General features: G+C 29.7%; 3 protein-coding genes across 9 annotated transcripts; 1 reads left to right on the top strand and 2 right to left on the bottom strand.

Moving 5' to 3' along the window:
• Positions 1-475: 475 nt before the first annotated feature.
• On the bottom strand, positions 476-3,919 carry LOC145190587 (uncharacterized). Of its 7 annotated transcripts, none has more exons than XM_090065620.1 (6): positions 3,604-3,919; positions 3,466-3,522; positions 1,610-1,647; positions 1,287-1,535; positions 1,114-1,183; positions 476-944 (listed from the first exon to the last, which is right to left on the bottom strand). In XM_090065620.1, the coding sequence occupies exons 4-6, from the start codon at positions 1,516-1,518 to the stop codon at positions 824-826; spliced, it is 423 nt and encodes a 140-aa protein (XP_089921746.1). In that variant the 5' UTR covers positions 1,519-1,535; positions 1,610-1,647; positions 3,466-3,522; positions 3,604-3,919; the 3' UTR covers positions 476-823. The 7 variants fall into 7 exon arrangements, 5 of the variants coding, with proteins under 5 accessions (XP_089921746.1, XP_089921742.1, XP_089921743.1 ...); XM_090065616.1 differs by having other exon boundaries at positions 522-944; positions 1,095-1,183; positions 3,604-3,907; XR_016444647.1 differs by having other exon boundaries at positions 522-944; positions 1,287-1,933; positions 3,604-3,907.
• Positions 3,920-15,425: 11,506 nt separating this feature from the next.
• LOC145181511 (uncharacterized) lies at positions 15,426-17,436 on the top strand. The gene is made up of 4 exons (XM_080056615.2): positions 15,426-15,489; positions 15,676-15,704; positions 15,937-15,984; positions 16,775-17,436. The coding sequence occupies exons 2-4, from the start codon at positions 15,683-15,685 to the stop codon at positions 17,332-17,334; spliced, it is 630 nt and encodes a 209-aa protein (XP_079912741.2). The 5' UTR covers positions 15,426-15,489; positions 15,676-15,682; the 3' UTR covers positions 17,335-17,436.
• Positions 17,437-18,986: 1,550 nt separating this feature from the next.
• Positions 18,987-21,179, bottom strand: LOC145181136 (SUMO-conjugating enzyme UBC9-A-like). The gene is made up of 7 exons (XM_090065508.1): positions 20,986-21,179; positions 20,163-20,223; positions 19,950-19,969; positions 19,700-19,772; positions 19,439-19,542; positions 19,241-19,320; positions 18,987-19,139 (listed from the first exon to the last, which is right to left on the bottom strand). The coding sequence occupies exons 1-7, from the start codon at positions 21,061-21,063 to the stop codon at positions 19,076-19,078; spliced, it is 480 nt and encodes a 159-aa protein (XP_089921634.1). The 5' UTR covers positions 21,064-21,179; the 3' UTR covers positions 18,987-19,075.
• Positions 21,180-24,985: the final 3,806 nt, after the last annotated feature.

Here is a 24,985-nt window from a genome sequence, read left to right as displayed (position 1 = left end):
AGCCAATGTGCATGGAGGCACTGCGCCAGGCCCGGTCATGTTTCGCAGCCATAACCGGACCGTTGTTGAGCCAAGATGCATATTAGACATCTAAACAACGTCTCAGACTGGTGTCTAAATGCAATCTAAAAGAAATCTCGATGTTAACCCTTTTTAGACGTCTAAATTCAGATGTCTTTGAGACATCTAATTTCAATTATCTGTGAGACATCTGCATATTAGATGTCTTCAAGACACCTTTAAATTATTAATCTTAAAGACGGCTACTACATTAACACCTTTTAGACGTCTGAATTCAGATGTAGTTGAGGCATCTCAATTAGTCATCTGTGAAGCTACTACCTATCAGTTGTCTTCTAGACACCTCATACCTGTAATTTTGAAGACGGCTTATTTGCTTTAAAAAGATTTAAAAATACTAAAACATTTGGACTTTTAAAAATTAGTGTTACGTAAAATAAATATCAGATGAGTATTTTATATTGTAAAGATGAAAAGTATTATTTCAAAAACATGCAATACACATATATTAGAGGGTGCAATACAATTAAAAACTAAATAAAACCTAAATATTTATTTCGATATATTATTTTTTTAGTTCAGCATTCTTGCGTGCTGGAGCATTTCTTAATATGCTCTGAGTTTTCTTGTAAAACTCTGTTTCCGTTGTTTTCGGAAATTTATGTAGTAAAGCGTTGTATAAGGCAGTAGATTTTCGAAACCGTAAATTTAGTTTTTCTACTTCTTTTACCAAGGCTCTGCATGTATCATGTTAAACTCATCGATGGTGTTCATCGTGTCCATATCTTGAATCAAAGTGCAGTTAATTGGGCTGCTTATTGAACTGCTTCCAATTCTGCCCCCGTTGCTGCGCATCCAACAAAGAACCTTGCATTGAAAGGAAAGAACTGAGCGTTAAAAGGAAAGAACTGAGCGCTGGAAATCTGGAAACCAAAGAAAATGTATTTTAAACATGGATCACTACATAGTTACAAATTCCAAAACTTAACATAGCTTTTACAATCTTTTCAAACTTTTAACATTGCATCAATTTGAGACGAACTGTTTTTTAAGAATCACTAAAACAAACTAACCAAAAAATAAATGTCATACTCATTTGATTTTGACAAAGGTACAAATTCATTATCTTCCTCATCTTCCAAACCATTGTCTGATATGCTTACTACAACAAGAAAAAATCATACTTCAATCAACTTCAAAAAAGCAGATTCATAAAACAATGTTCATGGAAAATCTAGTTGTTACTTTTAAAAGTAAAATGGTACCTGCAGATACATCAAAATGGAGTTCGATTTGTTTTTGAGGTATCTTCTGGCATACTTCACTATAATTACTTTCAAAATCAGAAGAAGTAACAGGTCTTTTTTTCTTGCATTTTTTCCCCCTTGATTGATAAAGTGCAGGTGCTTGTGGTAAAGCCACCCTCTGATCACAGTTTTCCTCAACCTTTTTTTCGTCGATGCTACTATCAGCTGCTGTAGTGTAGTTGCAGGTCATGCATTCTTCCTTGTCAGCTAGAAAAATGAAAAGTCCTCATTTTGATGTAATAGTATATCAAAACAAAGGGTTATAGATTTATGATACAAACCTGGGTGGTATACATCTTGGATTTAAACCCAATCATAACTAAAAATAAATTTCACTTTCAAATTTTTAGTAATTATAATCCAGATTATAGATTGTTACAATAAAAGCTGAAAAGACATTTGGAATCCTAACACTCGTGAGAGATAATATGAGCAATAACAAACAAATTTTGTTTAATTTCAAAATATATACAAGTGTCAATTTGATTTTCAACTCTATGTTAAACATATGTGCCAGCAATCTTACACTGTTCACAAGAATTGTAACCTGTGTGGTTTACCATACACTTCAGGAATATACGAGCAGGTGCATCACAAACAAAATTCTTCAAAAAAAGAGAAAAACGTTTTTCATTTATAATAACTGTTCCAGCTAAATTTTGAAATTCGGCAATGAATTCACTTGTCTGGGTAAGGGGGGAGGGGGGCAGCTTTGAACGGAGGCAGCTTTGAAAAAATGCATTTTTGAAGCGTTTTTGTATTTAAACTTAATAAAACTAAATATTTTGTGAAGATAATATTTACCCTCGCAGTTGTCACCTGTCTTTCCTGGAATTTGGCATAAAGTGGACAAAATATATGATTGGTTTGTTTTTGAGGACAAACCGTAAACATTTCGATAGAAAGTTGTAAGAATTTTTTGACCACGTTTCTAACTAGTGAGATGTTTAATGTTATTTATAAGGTAGGATAACTCATAAGATTTACAATTAAGCAGAAAATGTCAATCGTTGAGATAATTTTGTTTGGAAAAATCATCGTTTATTATTTAAATCGCTATTGGGGCAGTTTTGAATAAATTGAATGGGGCACCTTTGAATCGTTGTTTATACTCTCATACTTTGTTGCTTGATTATTTACGGCCTGATTTTTGATTATTAAAGATAAAAATGGTTCGAAATTACAAAAAAAAGAGAGTTACAGAAGTCATAGAGGATAATGTTAATAATGCTGTTCTCCAAGTTGCAAATGGATTAATGAGGCTAAACAAAGCTGCTGTAGCTTATAATATAAAACGTAATATTTTCCATTACAGAATAAAGAAGTATAGAAACTTTTTATCTAAGACCAAGCTTGGTTTGACAACTAAATATACTGTCGCACAAGTATTTAACAAAGATAAGGAAATAATGTTAAGAGACTACCTAATAAAAAGCTCTAAAATGAATTATGGTTTGACATACCCAACTTAAACTTAATCCATTTCCATTTATTTTATAATCGTGTTTTTTTTAAGTTTAAGGTTTAGTTGGTTTTGTAAGTTTTTGTTTTTTTAAAAAATTACTTCTATTTACAGCTTAAATAGCTTTATATAACTTTTGTTAGATCAACTCTTTAGAATGATTATAAGATAATTTAGAAAAAATAACTGATTTTTACTATTAGAAACTTAAACTTACTATTAGAAATTTTAAAATAAATCAATGCTTTATTTTTTAAAAAAAAATTTAATTACTTGTTATTTCCATTTGTCAGAGATAATTCAAAGCTGCCCCAGGTGTGTTCAAAGCTGCCTCAGGTTGGGGCAGTTTTGAACTTTTTCGCGCATGCTGTAGAAATAAATATTCTGGCTTATTTTTTAGCTCAAAATTTATTTAAACACTGCAGCTTTATTCCTTAATTATTGTTTTAAATATTCAGAAGAAAAAAAGTGGCTTGAATAATTAAAATATTGATTTATAAAAAAAAATTAAAAAATGTTCAAAGCTGCCCCCCTCTCCCCTACTCTTAACAGACAATTCATGCACATTATCTGGGTTACTCTACAATTAATCACCGTAATTTGTTTTTTAATTTTATTTGCTAAAGTTCCATCAAGGGTATTATAAATTTTAAAAAATGTAAATCAAAAGCTTACGGCATAACGATTTTGCTGTATAGCGGATATGGTTCCGAGAATTCCAGGAACAAGATACTAAAAAGGAAACAAAATATTTTATTGAAATATAGGAGTATTTAAGTAATTGTAAAATTCATAATAGTAATAGTAGCTTACGGCGACTCCATTCCAAATAGGCGTATTTTGAAAATTTAATTTTCCTTTATTTGCAAGTACGTATGAAACGATGGCGATAATAAGACCAACAACAACTTCGAGGGTGCCCAGTACTTGCATATAATTTAACATGATTTTTAAATTCTTTAAAGAGAAGTAACTCAAGCATTGTTTTTTTAACTCAGCAAAAGGTTGTGAGCAACTATATTTTATTGTGCAAATAAAATGCGCTGTTTGGAAAACAGCAGCTATATGTTTTTTTCTCTTGAGAATTTGATTATCTTGAAGAAATGTGATACATTTCTTCAAGATAATCAAGTTCACAAGTGAGAAAAACTTTTGCACTTACAAAATGGAAAGTAAACATGTCAATCAATGTAAAGGTTTCAAGCTTTCTTTTTGTCATTTAAAAATTTGTTTGATAAAGTAAATAAGCACGCTGACATTGTGCTGAAGTTCAATAATAGTACTGCTTGTATTTTTTAGATTGGCTAGTAGATTGGCTAGTAGATTGGCTAGTAGATTGGCTAGTAGATTGGCTAGTAGATTGGCTAGTAGATTGGCTAGTAGATTGGCTAGTAGATTTTAGATTGGTAGTTCAGGTCTACCAAAAGTTGCTGCGTAGTTTGTTTTGCATAAATCTTTTTATTGGATTTACTAATATACAAAGTGTGGATAGTAAATGAAAGTTTATTTTTTTACATTATATTTAAATACTTCATATCAAAATGCAGCGAATCCTGTGATATCTTTGCAACTTCGATTCTAATCGATGATTTCGGGCTATTCATATATACTCTATAAGTGACTATACTCTAGAGTGACGTAAAACGCTGTGTCTGACTGATGAAAGCTATTTTCTATCAGACGGGGGCTGTTGCGCATATCTGCGCCAAACAATACTGCTATTATTCATGCGATGGCAATAAACAAATGTATTCACAAACGATCTTAAACATTCCAAAAGAGTCACGATGAAGCTTGAAATGATCAAGTTATCAAATCATCAATGCTCACGTCTGCCATGATGGATTTTATAGCATCGGCTTTTTTTGAATAACTTTAAAAAAACAGCTGAAATTTAGTACTTAAGATAACCAAGGGTTACACTTTCACTAAGTCCTGGGACTTGAAATTTTTTCAAATAAAAGAAGAGATGTTTGACCATGTAAAAGACGGTTTTTGTATTTTGATTGATTATAAAAATTACAAAGGTTGTTTTGAACTTTAGACTGGAAATGCCTTTTTTTGTGCCAATATTCTCCATTATGGATATTTTAGTGGTACCTTTTCCTGAATAATTCAAATTATTGTGGAAGGTATTGGCTGAAAATTGGTATCTGACCACTTTAGATGGTAGTGAATCTAATTATATAGAGAAAATAACTCAATTCGAATTTGCAAAATATTACATATTAAAAAATAAATTTTGTTTTTATCACACAAATGGAGATGTCCAATACGATGAACGATATTTAAAAAGCTGATTATTTCTGGTTAAGTGAATTTCTAAATTCAAAAAACTGAAAAAGTTCTTGACACGCAAGTCTAAGTTTGGTATGGAATTGAACAGCTTTTAATTACGAACTGAAGCATATACCTTTGTTTAAAACTGCTTTTGTAAGTTTTTCGCTTTTATTCGTTTAATTTGAAAAGATAATTCTACTCGTGCTAATATTTTCGTGAGATGTGAGAGATGAGACAAAAAAATAATAGAAATGTTTTATGAAAGTAAACTGGTAAGCATTTATGAAAAGCTTTCATTAAGTGAATTTTTAAATTCGAAAAATTGAAAAAACTTTCTAATTTGATAGGTGGTAAATTTTCTTTAGGTTTTGTTTGATAAATGGCTTCATTCAGGATTGTTTCTCTCCTTTGTTCAGCCATAATCAATAAGAATAAACATCTCGTACTACGATGTGTTTTGACGACGAATGTGTCCTTGGTGACTGTGAATGGAAAAAAGAAGGTTTGGAAGAAAAAAACTTTAGAGAGACAAACTGAAGCTCGAAGTACTTGGTTCAAAAAGAAGAGTTTGAGTTCACCGAAGCGACAAAAGAAGATCTTACCAGAGTGCGTGATGTTTATTGTGAAGCGTCGAAGATTTAGTTAAAATCGGTAGTATAATGAAAAAAGAAGAATTCAATACATTTTCGAGCAGGATAATGATCTCAAATACTGCTCAAAGCTATGCAGCGTGTACTTCTTGAAAGAAATGCTGATGAAAAAATTCAAAGACAAGTTTTGACTTCCTTAATCCCCAGACCTAAATCCTATTGAATTTCTATGGGACGAGAACAGTTTTGTACAGAAAAGTTTGCAACCGTCATCAAATGAGTATACGTAAAACATCTAGAAAGACATAAACTCATCAATTGAAATCATAAACACTTTGGTAGTTCCAGTCCAGGTTCCTCAAAAAGCGATTAAATCAAAGGAGGGTTTTTTTCGATAAAAAATTTGCCATTAAATTTGTTTTGACATATCGATTTTTTAATCTTGTAAAATCCATCTTTATTTTATTTTTTTCTTTAGCTGTTTTTTGTTATTACAATAATCAATTATGACTCAGAGACTCTCTGAAAATTAATCATCACTTATGACTCAGAGACTTTCTGGGAAAAAATCTGAATTTCTAGAGTATCTTTATGTTTTTTTAAAATATTTGTAATTAATTCTGTTATTGCATTCCAATCGAACAGTTGACTAAAATCTGATTTTGATCAACGCTCTGCTCCAGGTAGAGTAATGTTATTGATGAAATGCACTGATGAAAGAGAATCTTATTAGGAAGATTTCTAAAATAAAACCCTGGCGTTGTGATAAAAATAGTTTGTTTCAACTGCCGCTTAATGCAAATATGGATGTTATTGTTGGTCTTTCTATTTGGGAAGAAAATGGAGGTTGCACACAAGCACGGAAATTTTGGTATAGGGGGAATAGGGCAGTTATCAATATTAAGATGAGAGAAATATCGCTCTTAAAGATTTCAAAAAAAAATTGATCAAAGATGAGTAACGATTCAGTATTTCAAGTTTTCAGTGATTTCCGCAATCAATTACTTGACTGTGCAAATAGAAGACTAATATTATTGAGTTAAATCGACAAACGTGAAATTTTCGTAGCGAGCTTTGTAATTTAATATTTTGTAAAGACTGTTCAAATAAAATTTTTTTTTTTGCGCAAATGTTGCTGCATATTTAATGTTATGCAATATTCATTTTTCTTATTGTTTGAGGAAAATGAATGTAAATAATGCTTTTATGAATAATCTTTGTTTCTTTGTCAGCAAATATTTGACGTTGTGTTTTCCTTCACACCTCATAAAGTTGTTAAATCTCGGAATACACTATTTTTATTATTCTTATATTATTCTTTTTTTGAGATATAAAGTTAAATATCCTTAGCTTTGATATATTTCTGTTACTTTTTGGAATTAAAAAAAGCTACTCCAAATATATTTTTTATTTATTATATTCATAAGTTTAAAATTTTTTTAAAAAAAATTAACAAAAATGATAATAACACAATATGTAATAACTTGAAACTATTAAATTCATTTTTATGTATTATTATTAATAAATATAGTATTATTATTATTCAAATATTATTATTCAATTATTATTATTATTATTCAAATATTATTATTCAATTATGTATTATTCAATTTTATTTGTAAAAAAAATGTGTGAAATTAATCTTTAAGATTATTCATGTGGTACAATGAATAAACTAATTCACTGTACCCCGATTTACTGTGTCTCACCCCCCATACCAAATTAAAATCAAGTCTTATTTCTTGGGATATGAGTGTTTATAAATGAAAAGCTTACCAGCTAAAAGGACGCATATACATCAAAATTCGATAAACAAGTTTCAATTTTTATTGCAACCATAATCTCCATAATATGATCTCCATAACAAGCAAAGGAAAAGTTAGAAAATTTGCTTTTGTTAGTTAAAAATGATAATTACCATCTAAAAACCAGTGGTCAAAATTATCATGATAAACAAAATCTTAATCTTGTAGAAAATCTCTCCTATTCGCTGCGCTCCTCGATTCATTGTTCCCCACCTTCCCCTATAAGTTTTTATAAAAACTTTAAAGTTTTTATTAAATTTGCCTTATTTATTTAAAATTTTAAGAATTAAAAAAAAAAATCTCAATTTAATTTAGAGTGTGCGCCATTAAAAGGTGGTTTTTACGGTGCATCACGTGGCATCCGTTTGTTGGAAAATAATAAGTTAGGCTTCATGTCATTTTGTTATCACAATTAATACATCATGTCACAAGGTTTCATATTCAAAAGAAACCAGAACTTAGGGGAAAAAGATATTTTCATGTTGAAGCCAGCTTCTTCTAATAAGCTAACCTTTACGTGGTTTTTACATAAAAATTTTCTTAACATAAACATATTCAAAATGTTAGCGGTACGGTAGCAAATGTAGTAGAGCCGAGGTCCCGGTAGTTTTAAATTTGGTTGAATCTAAATCATAGATTACTTTTTTGTTTTTCTAAGAAAATATTTAACTACCGTATATCCGAGAAAACCTATTTACGAGTAAGAAAACGCTTATAGAAAAAACGTATATACTCATAGTTCGAGAAATTTTAGACAAACTTCGTGGATGAAAATAAAACAAATGAAATTTTTTTTGTTTTGTTTATTTATACTTAATATATGTCGATTTTCGTGTATAACTCGAGCTCCCATTTTTTAAACTTTTTTAAATTTAACATTATTTGAAAATGTGTCTAGACACGATTGTCTAGACCAGTTCACTTTGAGTGTACATGTTGTTAAATTTGATTATGTGTTAACTCAATCTGTGTAGTCATAGTTTTTTTGTTTACTGGCAGAATTTTTTTGCTTGTGCACGTCAATAAAAGTCAAACTTTAAAATCGTTCAGATGACGTAAAGTTAGTTTCGTTTTAACTATCATTTACAATTTTAATTGGTTTTAATTTGATTGACAATTTGCTAATTGCAGCTATAGGAAGATTTTTAAAAATGAAACGAAGTGGGAGTTCTTATAAAGCTGGATTTATATTACGAGTCGTGGACTTAGCTGATTAATGGCAGCTCAAAAAATGCTAGAGAAAATGATGTTAAAGCTTGTTGGAGACGAAAAAAATGAAGAAGCTCTCTGTAATACCATAAACCAAACGACCAAAGCAACGAGATTGTATTGTACAATTTATTGATTTAAAAAAAGATTAATTCATAGGTTTTAGAGAGTCGACAAAGTGGGTTTATAGTCACAAGGGGATCTCTATTCAGTTTTTTCCTCTTTAACTAAAAAAATGTTTCAAAATACCAAAATCATTTATTTCCACATTTAAAGCATCATCTGGATGGAGAACCAGTTTTATGAAATTTCCCAGAAACTTTTAGGAAGAGAAAGTGTTTTCGTTTTATTTTTTGACTAAAGTTTTCATTTTGTTTTTTTGTCATTTGTAAAAAAAGTATGAAGCAAACTATAAACACAATCGGTGCAAAAAACTGTTATGAATAAAGCAAATGGAAATGAAAGAACTCATATTACTGTTGCTTTGGCAGGCAGGGTAACTCTACTTAAAAGTCGCAAATTTCTATCTGGTGTAAGTGTTTAGGCAAAATTTTATCCCAAAGGAGAGGTGAATGAGCAAGGTATGCAGTTCTGATTACGCGAAACAAAAGACTTGGATCAATGATCAGTAAGATCTGGAACAAAAGACCTGGATCAATGATTAGCAAGAGATCATTGTTGGTACTTTTTGATTCTTACAAGAAGACAGCAGTTGATCTCAAACAAATCTTGCTGTTTTTTCAGGTGGAAGTTAATACCTCAAGCATATACTCCAGCCACTCGATGTCTGTATCAGCAAACCCTTTAAAGACCGACTTCGCAAGAAATGGACTTAGTTAATGAGTTCAAGCTTTGCAGTTTATTCAAAAGTAGCAATTTAAAGAAACCTGACCTTGTGGCACTTTTGTTGATGAGGTTTTGAAACCGTTCCCTAATTCTATGATCGAACATTCTTTCCTGAAATGTGGCCTCTGTAATGCTCTGGATGGATGCTTCTGGATGCTTTCTTATAAATGATAAAGGGGCAATGAAAGACAATTCAGACAATTTGAAAGATGATGCAGGTAATTAAGCAAATAATAGTCATTAAAAAAATAGTTAGAATCAATCGTCTCCTTGTTACAATTTTAATTATGAAGTTAGAATCAATCGTCTCCTTGTTGGAGACGATTGATTCTAACTTCATAATTAAAATTGTAAATTTTAAAAATTTTAAAAATTGGATATTTTATGATGAATATTTCGAAGATTTTTTTTTCTTGACCAATATATATTATTAGGGTATTATTACTTCCAGCAGATGGTGAAATTAGGGTATTACTATGACCAAAACGGGTTTCTAATTTATGAAGAATAAAATACTTATGTTACTTCTATTTTTAAGAGGCGTCGACTTGAACATGAGTATATTCGGAATTTTCGTTTCTTTTTATGCGACGTCGACTTATACGCGAGTATATATAAGGAAGATGAGAATGAATTATGTATAAAAAATGTATATATGGGAATTTCCATTTCTTTTATCTATAACTAGTAAAGAGAAGTTAAAGGATTTTATAACTATAATTGAAGTTAAAGGATTTTATTTGACAAACTCATGCAGCAAGAGAAAAAAGACACAAAGTGAAACGAGGAAACAGTCGCAGAGGAACATTGGTTTATTTTCCGAGCCTGAGTCAAAATAACTGGATAAGGTAACACTACTGTCTGGAAGTGCTAGGAGTATCACATTGATTCAAATACAACTTGCAATGTGATTGAACTTAAACTCAATTGGATGCAATGGTATCGTCGTGTCAGTGGTAAATACAACGTTATTAGACAATTATAAATGCTCATAAGCCCCCCGTTAAAATGTTACATATATTTATTACACAGTTTTGAGTTCTCATTCCGCAATTTAATTCACAAAAGAAAAAAAAAGCTACGACGGATATTTCTAAGGAAAATAGCAAATAAGTAATCTATGATGTAATAATAAGGGCACAAGTCGAGCGTTCAATGTACCAATACTGATCTTCAATGGTGAATATCTATGGACTATGGCAGTCAGTTATGACACTGAGCCGCTATTTTATAAATATTTCCCAAGAGGATTTAGAAAATAAAACATTAAAAACTCCAGAAAGAATAGACATTTTAAACTTATATTGCGATACTTAGGTGGTTACAAGGTGCATCAAGCTTCTAAGAGAATGTTCCTTGCCACACGTTATGCAAAGGCATTCTAAAAGATTTTTCAAAAGTTTGTAAAAAATGTTTTTAACAAAAGGATTCTGCTCACTTGGAATATTTTTCCAAGAATTAAACATTTTTCTTGTAAGTATCGACCATAAAACGAACCTCGTTAATCTATTAATGAAAATTTCTCACAGCAAAATAGTTTGACAAAAGTAGGTACTCTAGTAGGTACTAAAGCGTTAAAGAGAAAAACTTGACCAAATGATTATTTATTATTTAAATAATTATTTAAATTGTGATTTAAAAATAAAAAGATAATTATTTTTAAATCACAATTTAAATATAACAAAGTTTAAATAACGCATTAAAAGTAATGGAGTTTAAATGTAATAAATTTGTGACTTTGCTCGAAGAAATTTTATAAATTATTATTCTACAAAAGCATTGAAAAATTGACCAGACTTTTTTTCCAGGTTGTTCTAATTCGCTCAGATTAGATTTCTCTTGCACTGATACAAAATTTTGTGTTTGCAAAACAGTGATGAACGTTAGTATCACTAAACAGTGGGACGGGGGTAAAACTATCTCGAAAAACGGGGGTAAAACTCTTGGAAACAAGTTTGAAACCAACATTTTTTTTTAATTCAGCAAAAAAAATTTTAATTACAAAAAATGCACTTTTTTTTTTTTTTAATTTATTTACGTTTTAGTGCATCAATGACGTCAAAAAATTAAGGACAATTTTTTTTTCTATGCCAATTATAAGAAAGGGGAAAAAAATGCCAAAAAATCACAAAGCTTTTAAAACGCTTCCATGATCATTATTTTTAAAAATCTTTATGACTTAAAGTATTTAATTCACTTTGATTTATGAAAGGACTTAAAACAACAAAAATGTTTAACTTTTTTTTGATTTTTATTTAAAAAATCCAAAAATCTTCGAAGAATCTTTAAATTTTTAATTGAAGAATAAAAAAATAACAAAGAAATAAAAAAAAAAATAATAGCGAGCATTAACTTTTGATAATCAAATAATAAAGTTAATCTATAAAATTTTAATAGATTAATATTCTATAATTCTAATGGAAAATTTTATCGAAAAAAAGTAAAAGGACTTATATTCTTCATCTTTGACTTGGAAGTTTGGAATCACATTCCCCACTGACTTAAGTTTCACAAGTGACAGGTAAGATGGGACAACAACATATAGATAGCAGCTAGCTAGAAGATATTGGTCTTGGCTGCGAGTGAAGTTGGGATTAGTTATTGATACCAATTACGGCAGAAAAATTTAAATTTTTAGGGATATTCCTTAAACGAAAAAACCCATAACTAACGTGACTGCCATTAAATTTAAACTGTGACCATTGCCATAATAGCCACCCCTTAGATCCGCGCCTGATATATATATATATATATATATATATATATATATATATATATATATATATTATAATATACTGATTAATTTTGATTTTTTGTTTAAGAAAGAAAAAAAAATCTAAAATTACTTAGAAAAGTAAAAACTTTTATATTTTTGAGACTTGAGATATTTATAAAAATTATAATTAAATTTTTAAGAGCTTTTATTCATTTCTAGTCCATTTTTTTCCACTGTGCACTGTGTTTTAAAATGTTACCTTTTTCCTTATGTACATAATCTAAATTCACTCTTTAAAGTTCAATTATTCTATTTGCTCTTTAAACAGCTGTTAGTAATTAAATCCAGAGATAGAGAAAACTAAGATTAACTTTCAACTTACGGTTTTGAGTGAATCTTAAGATATCAAACGTCATTCAATTTTTAATGGTTTATCATTAACAGGTTTTTAAAAATTTAAAACAAAAAAAACAACGAAATTGTTATAATTAATCGCTGTCAATAATGTATTTTGTACTTCCTTTAAAATAGTTATTATATAATTAACTAATTTATATAATACATTTAAGTTGTATCAGAATCTTAAAAACAAAAAAAACAAAAAAATTGATATTTGACCAGGTGGTGGAATATAAAGTAATACATTTTTTTTTTACCGTTAATTAGAAAACTTGGTATACTTCAATTGAGTTTGTAAAGTTTTGCAGCATACCTATAACTTCATAGAAGCAGTTTATAAGAACTTTACTTTGATAGCGATAATTTACCAGATTTTTTAACAAAAGAACATTCTTTTGTTTTTAGTTAAATGAATTTTCATTTGTTGTTTTGAAACTTCAAAAACGCTTCAGAGGTTTTTTGGGTAATTTCGAAGTTCGCTGACCCCCATTTCTTTGCTATGCCCGGATAGCAGGAGGAGGTTAGGTGTGAAAATCCTCTACCGTGACAAATCGGGTTATTTAATTAAAGAAGAATTCAATCTTCCTGATTTTGGTATTTGTGAAAACATTAAGACGATAAAATATTAAAACGATCAACTATTGGGATTATGCATTGTTACGATTGCTACCATTTTATTTAAAATTTGATTGTGATCATGATGAAAGTCAGCAATAAATTACGTTCTGCAGCTGATTATTGTCACAATTTAAAAAAAGGAATGTTGAGGTAAAAATTTCATTTAAACATATGTCAAAGACAAATACTCAAATGATTGTGTTCGAAGATGCACCAATTAAAAAGTAAAGAACTTTGTAACCTTTTAAATAAATGATAAATAAATGATTAAAAAAAAAAAAAAAAAAAGAAAGAAAGAAAGAAAGAAATATCTTTTAACAATTTTAGAAGAAAAAATGTTGTTAACAAATCCGTAAAAATTTATTTAATATGGTTTAGAATAAACTAGCTTAATAAAAGAGTTTTAGAGTTCCGAGTCCACCACTCGCAATTCTTCAATAGCTAAGACGGGCGTATAAACTGCCATGTTGTACGGCGTTGCACAAACTCGATTCGTCCTTTTTTTTTTTTTGCAAATATCTAACTGTTTCAATTTTATTTTACAAGTTTAAAATCGCTGAACTCAAAATTCTTTCTTTTAGAACTTGTTTAATTTTTGTTGATGTTTTGTTTTCTGTTAAATAAGAATCGTAAAACTTGGGTTACTTTCAAAGGATTCTAAGGTTGTAAAAAATATTAATACAACGGCCTTGCGTAAATTTTCTCGCACTTTTTTTTTTAGATTGAAACAGTTGTAGGCTCCCTCCCTATCTTTTATTAAATGTAATTGTTCAAACAACTGTATCGATCATGTACGAAAAAGTCAAAAATAAGATATAACTGTCAAAAATAAGATATATATATATATATATATATATAAATCTCGTGCAGGGTTAATGGTCAGACATTTTTCTACGGAATAAATCAAGAATGGTGGTATTTATACTCGTGTCGCAATATTGGAAAAACAACTTCTAAGTGGCAGCAATTCTTTGAAAAAGTCAGTTTTGACATATTAAATTATTACAAACCAATAAGCAACTAAAAAAGGTGCGAACTTTTTTACGACCGTCATATGTTGTATATAGAATGATAGACTGTCTGTCTTTAGCCGGAGACTAATTTTTTTTTCAATGAGCCCATTAGCTAATTGTAATTAGTTTATAATAAGTCATGATAAAATGATTTTTTAGCTTCTCAGCCACATTCTTTGTTCTTGTTATGGTGAAGAAAATGGCCAGCTTATATTTTTTTAGCCAGTAAGTATTTTGTCTTAAGTTAACCTCTAATGTTGGAGTGTGTTTGACACGTGCCTTAAAAAGTTAAGTAACGATTTCTTGTGGTTGTTTTTGTTATTTAAAGATGAGTTTTTAATTCATTATTATTATTATTTATTTATTTTTTATTTTTTTCAAACATTTTAACGTAAGAAGTCTTTTAATAAAGTTTGAACATTTATTTATATTATTAGGGTATTATTATTATTATTTTTTTGGTATATTTTGATTTGTTGAACAAATATTAAAAGAAAATTTTCCATTGAATTTTTGTTCAAGTCATCACGTCGTTGTACTGTAAGCAATTAAGTGCAATTAGAATAAATTGACCTCTGTCGCATTAAAACACCTGTTGGAAGATTTCTAATTTCATTTACAACCGCAACCCACGCGAATAGAGAATGGGTTGCGCTTAAGAAAAATAAAAACCAGGCGATGCAAACGTTTTTTTACCAAACAAAAGTGACATCTTTTTATTTATCTTTTTTGTTAAATTTAGTTTCTAACAGGGTTTTAATTAACAGAAAAAGGCCGCTATCATTAATTATATCATTATTTGTATTATTATTTATGTGATTTTATATTGAACATCAAATTACTACATAAATTCAGTGCGGTATTATGAGCTATCAAAATAAATAGATAAATAAATAGATAAATAAATTACAGAAGCCGTTTTCAGGTGTGTAAAAAACAAATAAATGGTCCATTTTCAATTTTTTTTACAAGTTAATCAAACAAAAAAATAAGTTCTACTTTCAAAGATTAGCAAACGGTTTGCAAATTGGCTGATAAAGTTGCACTAGAAAAGTTACAATATTTAAAACAATTTTTTCTATAATTCACATTTGGAAGACCACCTGTGCTCATTGTTCGCTCGAACCAATAAAATTTCCATCGCTGACGTAAAGGTCTTTCATAAAGATTTGAGCGGTATTTTACAGTTTTCTAAACGCGAGCACTTCTCAAAGTCAAGAAAGGTTTGTTACGTTACTAAACGAAAGGAAAACCTAACAACAAGAAAATCACTCTCTCAGTTTTGATTACCTTTTTTTTTAAATATTAAACTCACATAAAAAGCAGCCCGATGGGTTCAATTACTTTCGTCATATTTGCATTTGAGCATTAAACACGCGTTAAAAAAAAAACTTTTTTTTTTTTTCTAGGAGCAGGATGTATGGACAAGGTGCGCAAGGTACTGTTTGAAATGTTTATTAAGTTTTTATTTTGTTTTTAAGAAAAAGAGTTTAGAAAAATTTGCTAAAAATGGTTAAGAATACAAATTTAATTTAAACCAATAAAGTAATGATCGGTTTTACAACAATCAATTTATTTGTTTCTTATGTATACTTCCATAATTTTAAAAAATGGTGTCATTTATGCCATAATGGCATGAGCGTCTATTTTGAATTTTATCGTTGTTTCAGGTTTGCAAGTAGTCCCGTCCTTTGACGTTTCAACTTCATACACTGAAGGTAGTTTCTCTACTTTACCTATGATTTTTTGTTATTCCTTATTTGATAAGAAAATAATTTAATAAGAAGTAAGTTTGAAGGGAGGAAAATTTCTGCCCGCTTTAAATTGGAAAGTGACAATTGCAATAGAGCGGTGCAATCTTTAAACTTTAGGCGTTCGTTGGGATTTCTTTGAAAACGGTTTTCATTTGAACATGTGTTGAAATAGTTGCGTAACAATGTTTTGATTTTTTTTTTTTTTTGGAGGGGGGAGGGGGGGAGGGGGATTAAAAATATTTGCGAGATGTGTTTTGTAAGAAATCAACTTGTCTTATTTAAATAATAGACTTTGATCTCCGATGAAATGTTGCTTAGGCTTTAATCAGCTGTATATTATGCTTATTTACAGTTGGTCAAAATCTTGACAATCGGATTGTATGCCTTAGTCATTTAAAAAATGACTGATGATATAATTAATAACGAAATGATTTCGTAATCCAGAAACGTGTTCGATTTAAGAATATTAATCTTTATCTGACTTCCGCTTTATGTCTTCTTCAGTCTATTTTCCCTCTTACGAAGCGTTCAGTTTTGTTCAATTATGCCGAAGTTACTTGAGAAATAGATGGCGCAAAAGCGTGCCAGCGTTTGCAGAGAAACAATCAGTAAAATATTGCACAGTCAGCATAAATCTCCGTTGTTACCAGACTTAAACTTTTCTTGTTGAAAATATATTCATAATATGTTTATAATATATTTATAATTACAATAATAGTAATTTGTTATTTCTGAAAATTTTCATTTCTCATAGGTTATTGGGATGGTTTATCCGATGATCAACGCTATTACGAAAGCGAAAAACTCTCGCAAAATAATCATTATTTTCAATATCCCACCGCTATTAATAATAACGATAATTCTTTCTCTAGTCTATCAAATAGTCAACCATATTATTGCAATATATCAGCATCGTACGTTTCAAGTTATTCTCCGTTGCAACAATACCAGTATCTGAGTTCTCCCGGTCTTCAAATTTTCGAACAACAACATTATGATAGTTTTGAACATCGCAACAACTTCGAAGATCAAAACATCAAACAAGAACCAATATTAAGCAGGGCCACACACAATGTCCTTGAGCGTCAACGACGTAACGACCTGAAAATTCGCTTTAACATCTTAAGAGATAATATTCCAGAACTCGCTACGAACGATAAAGCGCCAAAAATTCAGATATTAAAAAAAGGTCTGGAACATTTAAACGAATTAAAAGCACAAGAGCAAAAACTTCTTGTTGATTTGGAGCTTGAGAAACAGCGAAGGAAGATTTTACTTCGTCGTTTGAATGACCTAAAGAAAGAATTGTTTTAAAGTTTGGCAATTATTGTTTAAATATTATTTCAAACGTTTTGCGTTGCGTAGATTTTTAAATTGTATAGAAATTGTTTTGTTACGGAAATTATTTTTCATGTGCTTTTGTTTTTTAAATTTTACTAAACGTTTTAGTTTTGTGAAAGGGGGGGGGGGGGTTAGCATGTCATGTAGGATTTTTGAACTTTCGCCCGCTTTCTAACCCGAGTAAAAGTGGAGATGACGTGGTTTGAATTATAGAATCCTATTACTATTTATCCTGAAAAAAATATGTACTCTGTTAAAATCCCACATAACATTAATGATCTGCAGTTAATTGATGACCTCATCAAGTCTTAAAGAGAAAAGCTGATAAAACAGGTGTAAGATTTAAAAAAAAAAAAATTTTCGAATTGTAGCAAGATAATCTGAATCGTAAGACAGCGACAAGGTAAACGAAAACAATAGCAAAGTGAGAATTCACACAAAAGTTGTTGTTGTATTGTTGTAGCGAATTAAAAGGAGTTTTCATTAATTTCAAAGCTCGGCAAATAACATTTGAGATTCAATTATTTGCTATTTTGAAATATATCTATTTTTTTTTTTAATGTTCGTTGGGAACATGTGTTCTTTTGCAACAATACAGTCCAACTAACAAAAAGGTGAGAGAGAAGTAAAGAAGCTAACGTTCTGTTAAATCACACAAAAAAGCTATTTAATAGGCGAACAATGTTACATAATAGAAAACTAATTTCAATATACTCTGGAGACTTATTCGCTTTAATTTCTTTTATTTTAACCGTTAATCGCGGTTAAATAGAGATCCCTTAATCCCTAGTCAAATTAATTTCTATAACACGATTTACTTTACAGTCTTTCATTTGTGCGACCAGATCTCAAAATGCGATCGTTTTGTTCTCTGCTTTTCTATTAAGAGATGTTTTCACTATTATATTTTCGCAAAATAGTGTTAGGGTCGAAAAGTGTAAGCCAGTTTAGTTAGGACCAGAATATGATCTCAAAGATTTTTCTCCTCATTTTTTTCTTTCATCGATTGCTAATCTGATGAAAAAAAAAAAAAGTAGGGAGAAAGATCTTTAAAGATCGACCACATCTTATAAAGGGGCCGTAGTTTTAAGACTTAATATATAATTTAGGGACACAACGTGAACGTAACTAAACATGTTAAGACTGACTGTTAACTATGAATAAACTCACTACACTCATTTCTTAAACTGATGACATTGTCTAATGCTCTGCACTCCTAACTTGCATTCTTCCTAGTTTACAAAGCTGATATAAATTAATTTGGATTGCAAAAAAAAGCATCCCATTCAAATGTCGTCTACTTCACTCTGCGAAATAATTTACATATACAATTTTTTAACGCGGAATTTGAAAACACCAGTAACACTGAAAATTTTTTGAAATGATTTGAAAGGAATGAACAAACGAGAACGAATCCACTGAATATATCTAAATTAAAAATCTTTTCAGTTAAGCCTCGTATACCAACAGCAGTTTAAAAAGCGATGCACTATACTCTAGCGGAAACTTAACCAATAAACGAAAATAGGCTATCAATTATTAATTTAAAATATTTTATTTTTATTACAATATAATAATAACAGCCATAAGAAGTCCTACGACGCCGATAAGAGCAAGAGATTATATTACAGAAATTATAAGTTGTCAATTTTTTTATCAAAACGTGAATATATTCGCAAATGACAAATATCTGATTGATGAAAACTTTCTGAATTCATAATTTCGTCATTAATTTAGCTTGTTCTTTTATGCGTTGGTCATAGAGATGCTTCCCTTGGCTAAAAAGGAACAAGTTGTTACAATTTCTTAACAACAGAACTGTGAGTAAAGTTAGGGCTGATGATGCAACATTTTCCCAAGAGAATTTAACATACAGTACCTGTGGATAACAAATGCTTCAACTTGTGCAGGGTCATTAAAGTTAGGATCATCTAGCAGAATTTGGACACCATGTAGAACCTTAAAAGATTTATTTAGAGGAATAACACATCTTGCTTTCATGCTAAGTTGTAAAATATTCACAACACATCTTTCTGAAACTATAAATATTGACAAATAAAAACTATAAATATTGAACCTGTTTAATGGTTATCTGAGGTATCCAATCTTTTTCAATCAGCGACAGAGAAACTTTACCAGATGGGAAAACATTTGGGTGAAATATAGGAGGGTCAAAAACACCTAGAAAAATGTCACAAAATAAGGTGGTTTAGTTTGTATTACTTAAAGCATTTTAAATTAAAAATGAATTAAATATCAAACTATATGTAAAGTCATATAAAAACAAAAATGAGGAAATAAAAAATACATGAGGAAAAAAAACTTGAAATATTCTTACATTTAGGTGGTTCATATGGGTACCGGTCTGTAAACTCAAGTCTTAACTTGTAATTGCCACCTTCCCAAGGTGTCTAGAGCAATATAAAAATTGTAAAATTCCAGCACTCTTTTTTATATTGAGTTATTAACTAACCAGCAAAATTCGGAAACCTGCTAAATCCAATCAAATTAATTTCCTCAAAAACTCAGCTAAGAAAAAAAAAAAAAAAGAAGCTATTGTGAAATTTTAAATTTTAAACTCTTGTTACCTTTTCTTTACCTGGAACAGCTAAAAGATAAAAATGAAATAAAAACTCATAACCAAGTAAAACTGTTGTCATGCCAACAGCAGATTTCATGATTTTGTTTTTAGAAAAAAAATTAAAGAGCAAAATCTAATGAAAACCTTTCTTCGATTTTTAGTTATTTGTATTTACAAATTTTTACTTAGCTCTTAAAACAATTCAAGAAATAAATCTTACAACAACTCCATATTTTCCAATTCACAATGCCATCTTTTTTTAATGGCTTTGCTTTATAACCCTTTAAAAAATGAACAAATTAGCCAATAAACATGCAGCAAACTTTATAGATTGTTAGAAAATTACATATTGTAGAATAATGTATAAGAGCTTTCAGAACTCTAGGGATGTTGGAGTAAAACTTTACTGGTTTTTACTTAAAGTATTTAATTTATATGCAATCCACAACAATAATTAATTTAGGCTTCTAAATTTAAGTAAAAAATGGTATGTAGGTACATTTTCCAAAAGAAATAGTTATGGAGGTCTCTTCTTTGCAGTACATTTAGCTATATTTGTTGATAGCACATGTGTAGCTTTAAAACTATTAACTTTAGAATGACATTTTTCTAAGTGATTTAGTCTTTTTTTACAAAACAAAACATTTTAACAAAAACATTTAAAATAAAAATTACCAATCTTTTAATAATGAGGGAAAAAATGGTTTATAGAATGAAGAAGACTTTTTTTTTTTTTCTTTAAGTAATATGTTGATAGAATAGCCATTGTAAATTTCATTGTAAATTATCAACATATTACTTTAAGTAATATGTTGATAGAATAGCCATTGTAAATTTTTTTGGATCTAAAACCTATTTCGTGTTTCATGCTTTGTATTCATTTAAACTGTAAAATTCTGATTAACATATATGCAGCTTAAATAATTTTTACTAATTTTTAACAACATGTGTTTTTGCAGATAGGAGTAGAACATATAAATAATCTGCTCAATATCACTTTTAATAAGGTATATGTATTTTTAGGAATATAACTTAAAAACTACCTGAGGATGGAATCTTTGCCATGCTTTATATTCTTCTTGCAGTCGCTCATCCGCTATTACATTTACATTTGGCTTCATCTTTAGATAAGTTTGAAAAATAAAAACTAATCAGACAAATGACTTTCCTGACATTAGATTATATTGCATATAAAATCCTTCGGACGTTACGTACACAGTAACTAATTGCACGTTTTACAAAAATGCAAAATAATGTACGTTGTAAACAAACCGCAGATTTGTCATCGGAACTGAGGAGCAGAGGCTTTTCTAAAATTTAACACTTTGATACTTATCAATTTTGATAATTATGAGATTTAATACTTTGATACTTATCAAGGCTGATAATTATGAGATATTCTGTAAGTGATAAGTATAGCATTTTACCAAATTACACTTTATTGATCAAATTATTGCCGATTTAACTACTGATAAAAAAAAAAAAAAAACAGAAACATTGAGTTTTACAAGATATAAAATTCATTAGGTGAAGCGCGATTCTTGAGCACAGATTCTTGAGCACGAAATAAATATCAAACCAATCTATGTAAGTCAAAAATGTTTTTTTCTCTTGGGAACAGCTTTTTTTCTTCTCCTGATAGCAATTTTGAGTGTTACTTTTTAAAAGCTCGACATCTGTGAAGTGGTTTCCATTTACAAAAGTCAACTTTACGTTCGTATCTTCGGAATTCAATGACTTGAGTAATAAAAAGTCCAACTTTTCAAAGATTAAGGCAGCAAAGTTGATCGAACGTTTCTCTTACTACAAAAATAACGTTAATAGCTTCGTAATAAACTGTTTATGGTAATTAAAAGGCGTTCTGGGCAATCAAGTACACTGTTGAAACCTCTGACATACAAACTCGAGTAGACTGATTCTCGTCAATTTTGAGTCATGTTTAGCTCTAAAACTAGAAAATTTCTCTATTTTTCATTAGACAAGTATTATACAACAGCTTGCAATAGCTCCTCGAAATTAAAATTTATTTGAATTCTGATTCGAAGATCTGATTAGCTTCTTAAGTCTATCATTTCCTTATTAACTATTGGGGAATATTTCGTCGGTTGACAAGTAAAACTCATTAAATACAGTTTTATGGGAAATTGACTTTTATACACTATGATGCCCAAATATTAACAACATATTGCAAGAAAATGTCGCTAAGTGCGTAAATCAATCCGAAATAGTAGTATTTTATCTAGAGATATCACATTGATATCTCAATAAATGGAGTTTCCCAGTAAGCACACAACGTTGAAATAACGTTGATCGACGTTGATCAACATTGTTTCAACGTTGTTTCAACGTTGTTTCAACGTTGTGTGCTAACTGGGGTTAATAAAGTAAACTAACTAAAACTTGATTATCTCAAATTAGCTGCAGTGTCACTTAATGAGTTTTAATTGTCAATAGACGATTTAACAAAAACATTCAGCTGCTGTATTTATGGTATCTTATGGTGACCTGCGTTAACTTGTTAACCTTTATACTCTCGATAGTCTAAGTGAGTCTCAGAGGAATTTTGTAAACTCCCAATAAATTTCTGATGTTGATTGAATGTTGCCATTGCTGTTTTCCAGTTACGAAGTGCCATTCTTATGAAAATTTTATTCTTTTTAGATCAAGGGTATCTTTTGAAATTTTTAAATAAAAATATGATTCTATTTTCATCATAATCAAATCATCCATTTTAAATAAAAAAAATAAAATTGACATTAGATTTACTGTTCACCGAAGGAGATTCTGGATTCACCTCGATTCACTTTGCTGATATAATATATGGGCATGATAATGTATTTGCTAATATATAGAATTTTTCTCTGTTTCATCGTTTGCGATTAAGAACAAAAAGACGAACTAGCCTCTAATAAGTTAATAAGCAAATGATTGATGAATTTAAATTACTCTTGATTTCAGCTTTTTTTTTGGTTTTTTTTCTCTTTATGATGTTTATTTCTCAATATCAATTGCGATTTGTTTAATCTTAAAAGAATTGCTTACAATCTTTTTTTTTTTTTTTTTTTTCAGAGTAAAATTGAATACACATATACAGGTAAGAAAAATTAATACTGATAAATTATTTTTCTCAAGAACGGTTACTAAGTCGGCACTAAGTTATTAGTAAACTAAGGTGAGTTTCCACTCATCCGTTTTAGCTACGGAAAAGGGAAAGAGATGGGAAAATTAATCACGTGAGCGTGCGCAGTTAGTAATTTAATTTTGAAAACTAATCATTGCGCATGCTCACGTATTAATTTTCCCATCCCTTTCCCGTAGCTAAACCGTATGAGTGGAAACTCACCTTTATGCCCTAGGTAAATTTGTGTGAAATTTCTTTTACTGACTAAATTAAGGAACGATACTAATTATCTTTAACTTGGTTCGGTGGATTTGCCTTCCATTTTAACAATTTTTTTCTATCCAATAATTTTTAATTGATTTTTCTAAAATGAGGTTGTTTGATAAACATTTTCTAAAGTTGTTCTGAAAAGGGTATCATACTCTTGTTTTGTTTCAGATCTGATGATAGCATTCTGGTATATCTTCGCGTGTTACACCTGTGGCTCTCCACCGAGGAGACTGTTTTTAACTCTTTAAAATGTTTTTTCTCCTCAGAAGATAAATACGAAAAATCCGGTACCGAAACTGAAGAAATAATATCAGATAATAAAAAAAATTTCTCGTCTATATTTAAACATTTAAAAGATGATCCGTGTTTTGATGGAACTGAATGGCTTAGTACATGATTTGCCCTCTCCTACAAAGTTATGACTAATTTAAAATGCCTTCTAATTTAACAAAGTTTTCAAACATAGCTCGTTGATCCACTTTGAAAGCTCATAAAATTATAACCCTACAATTTCAATCTGAAACTCTTAGTTTCTCTATGTTTAAGGTACTACGACATTTAGTAAAAGTTCCTGAATGTTTTGAAGATTATTTACTTTTCGATTATTTGCTTATACTAATAGAAGATAATTCTTAGAAAGCTAAAAACCACTTGATTCAACGAAGAGTAATTTCTTTAAAAGCTTCTTACTCCAGTTCGAGCGACTTTTGTTCACCTACTTTTGAAGACAAACTTTCTTTGTTTCACAATTAGGTGTTCCCATGTATAATCAAGAAGAATGGGGGCTGTTTATTGGTTCAAAGTGTAAAAAGCCTAACTTGTTTTTTCACTTAATGAGAATATTTTTGATGCCAGTTGGTACTTCTGCTCCTAGTTGGTATTCCTGTACCTGTGTGATAAACCCATATTGATAATATAATGGTAATATCCTGAGCACAACTGAATCATTTCATGAGTGCGAATAAATCCCCAGCAAGCACACAACGTTGAAACAACGTTGAAATAACGTTGATCGACGTTGATCAACGTTATTTCAACGTTGTGTGCTTGCTGGGTCATTTCATCAGCGCAATGGAATCATTTGTGTAAACTTGATAAAATTTGGTATTTCTTATGTCACTAGTAGTGTTCGTCAGATCTTACACACTGTTAGCTCTTTTCATTTGTAAAAAGTCGCTAGCTTGGAAAAGGCTGCTTCTCTTTACAGCTTTGTCTTACGGTTCAGTGAATATAAAAAAAACAACACGATTTTTTTTTTTTTTTTTTTTTTTTCTTTTTGCAAAATGTATGATATGCTAAACCACATCAGTGCAATATTTTCGTTTGCTATGATTTCAGCATTTATTTTTAAAAGTCAATATCTGAAGTGTCGCTTATTAAACGCTTATTAAACATTATTTCGAAAAAATTTTTTTTTGATTTGTCAAATGTCATAACCGTGCTTGAGTTTTCTTTCTTTAAAACTTCAAAACGAAATTGATTTAAATGCATGAATTTCAACAAGGAAAAATTCAATCAGTTAAATTTTGATATTTATAAAAGTTATTAAATTTTGTAGAAATTTAAAAGTATGATTTTCAAATTTGAGGGTGTTTTTTCTAACACTCAATTTAAAAACCAAAATTAACACCATTTTCAAAATGCTGTGCCAA

Source organism: Hydra viridissima, unplaced genomic scaffold, assembly GCF_058129835.1.
Source record: "Hydra viridissima isolate aposymbiotic clone 2 unplaced genomic scaffold, HvirCarnegie_v1 scaffold_10, whole genome shotgun sequence".
In the NCBI taxonomy this organism is placed as follows: domain Eukaryota; kingdom Metazoa; phylum Cnidaria; class Hydrozoa; order Anthoathecata; family Hydridae; genus Hydra; species Hydra viridissima.
This window is presented reverse-complemented; position numbering and strand designations above follow the sequence as displayed.

What these genes read in the sequence shown, in the direction of transcription:
- LOC145190587 (XM_090065617.1), bottom strand. Translation starts at nt 1,518, where the DNA reads ATGACCTGCAACTACACTACAGCAGCTGATAGTAGCATCGACGAAAAA. An exon ending in CCATTTTGATGTATCTGCAG is followed by an intron (nt 1,184 to 1,286) that starts GTACCATTTTAC and finishes TTCTTGTTGTAG; the next exon opens with TAAGCATATCAGACAATGGT. An exon ending in AGTATGACATTTATTTTTTG is followed by an intron (nt 945 to 1,094) that starts GTTAGTTTGTTT and finishes TTTGGTTTCCAG; the next exon opens with ATTTCCAGCGCTCAGTTCTT.
- LOC145181511 (XM_080056615.2), top strand. Translation starts at nt 15,683, where the DNA reads ATGTATGGACAAGGTGCGCAAG. An exon ending in GTATGGACAAGGTGCGCAAG is followed by an intron (nt 15,705 to 15,936) that starts GTACTGTTTGAA and finishes TCGTTGTTTCAG; the next exon opens with GTTTGCAAGTAGTCCCGTCC. An exon ending in TTCAACTTCATACACTGAAG is followed by an intron (nt 15,985 to 16,774) that starts GTAGTTTCTCTA and finishes CATTTCTCATAG; the next exon opens with GTTATTGGGATGGTTTATCC.
- LOC145181136 (XM_090065508.1), bottom strand. Translation starts at nt 21,063, where the DNA reads ATGAAGCCAAATGTAAATGTAATAGCGGATGAGCGACTGCAAGAAGAA. An exon ending in CTGTTCCAGGTAAAGAAAAG is followed by an intron (nt 19,773 to 19,949) that starts GTAACAAGAGTT and finishes ATATTGCTCTAG; the next exon opens with ACACCTTGGGAAGGTGGCAA. An exon ending in CCCATATGAACCACCTAAAT is followed by an intron (nt 19,543 to 19,699) that starts GTAAGAATATTT and finishes ACATTTTTCTAG; the next exon opens with GTGTTTTTGACCCTCCTATA.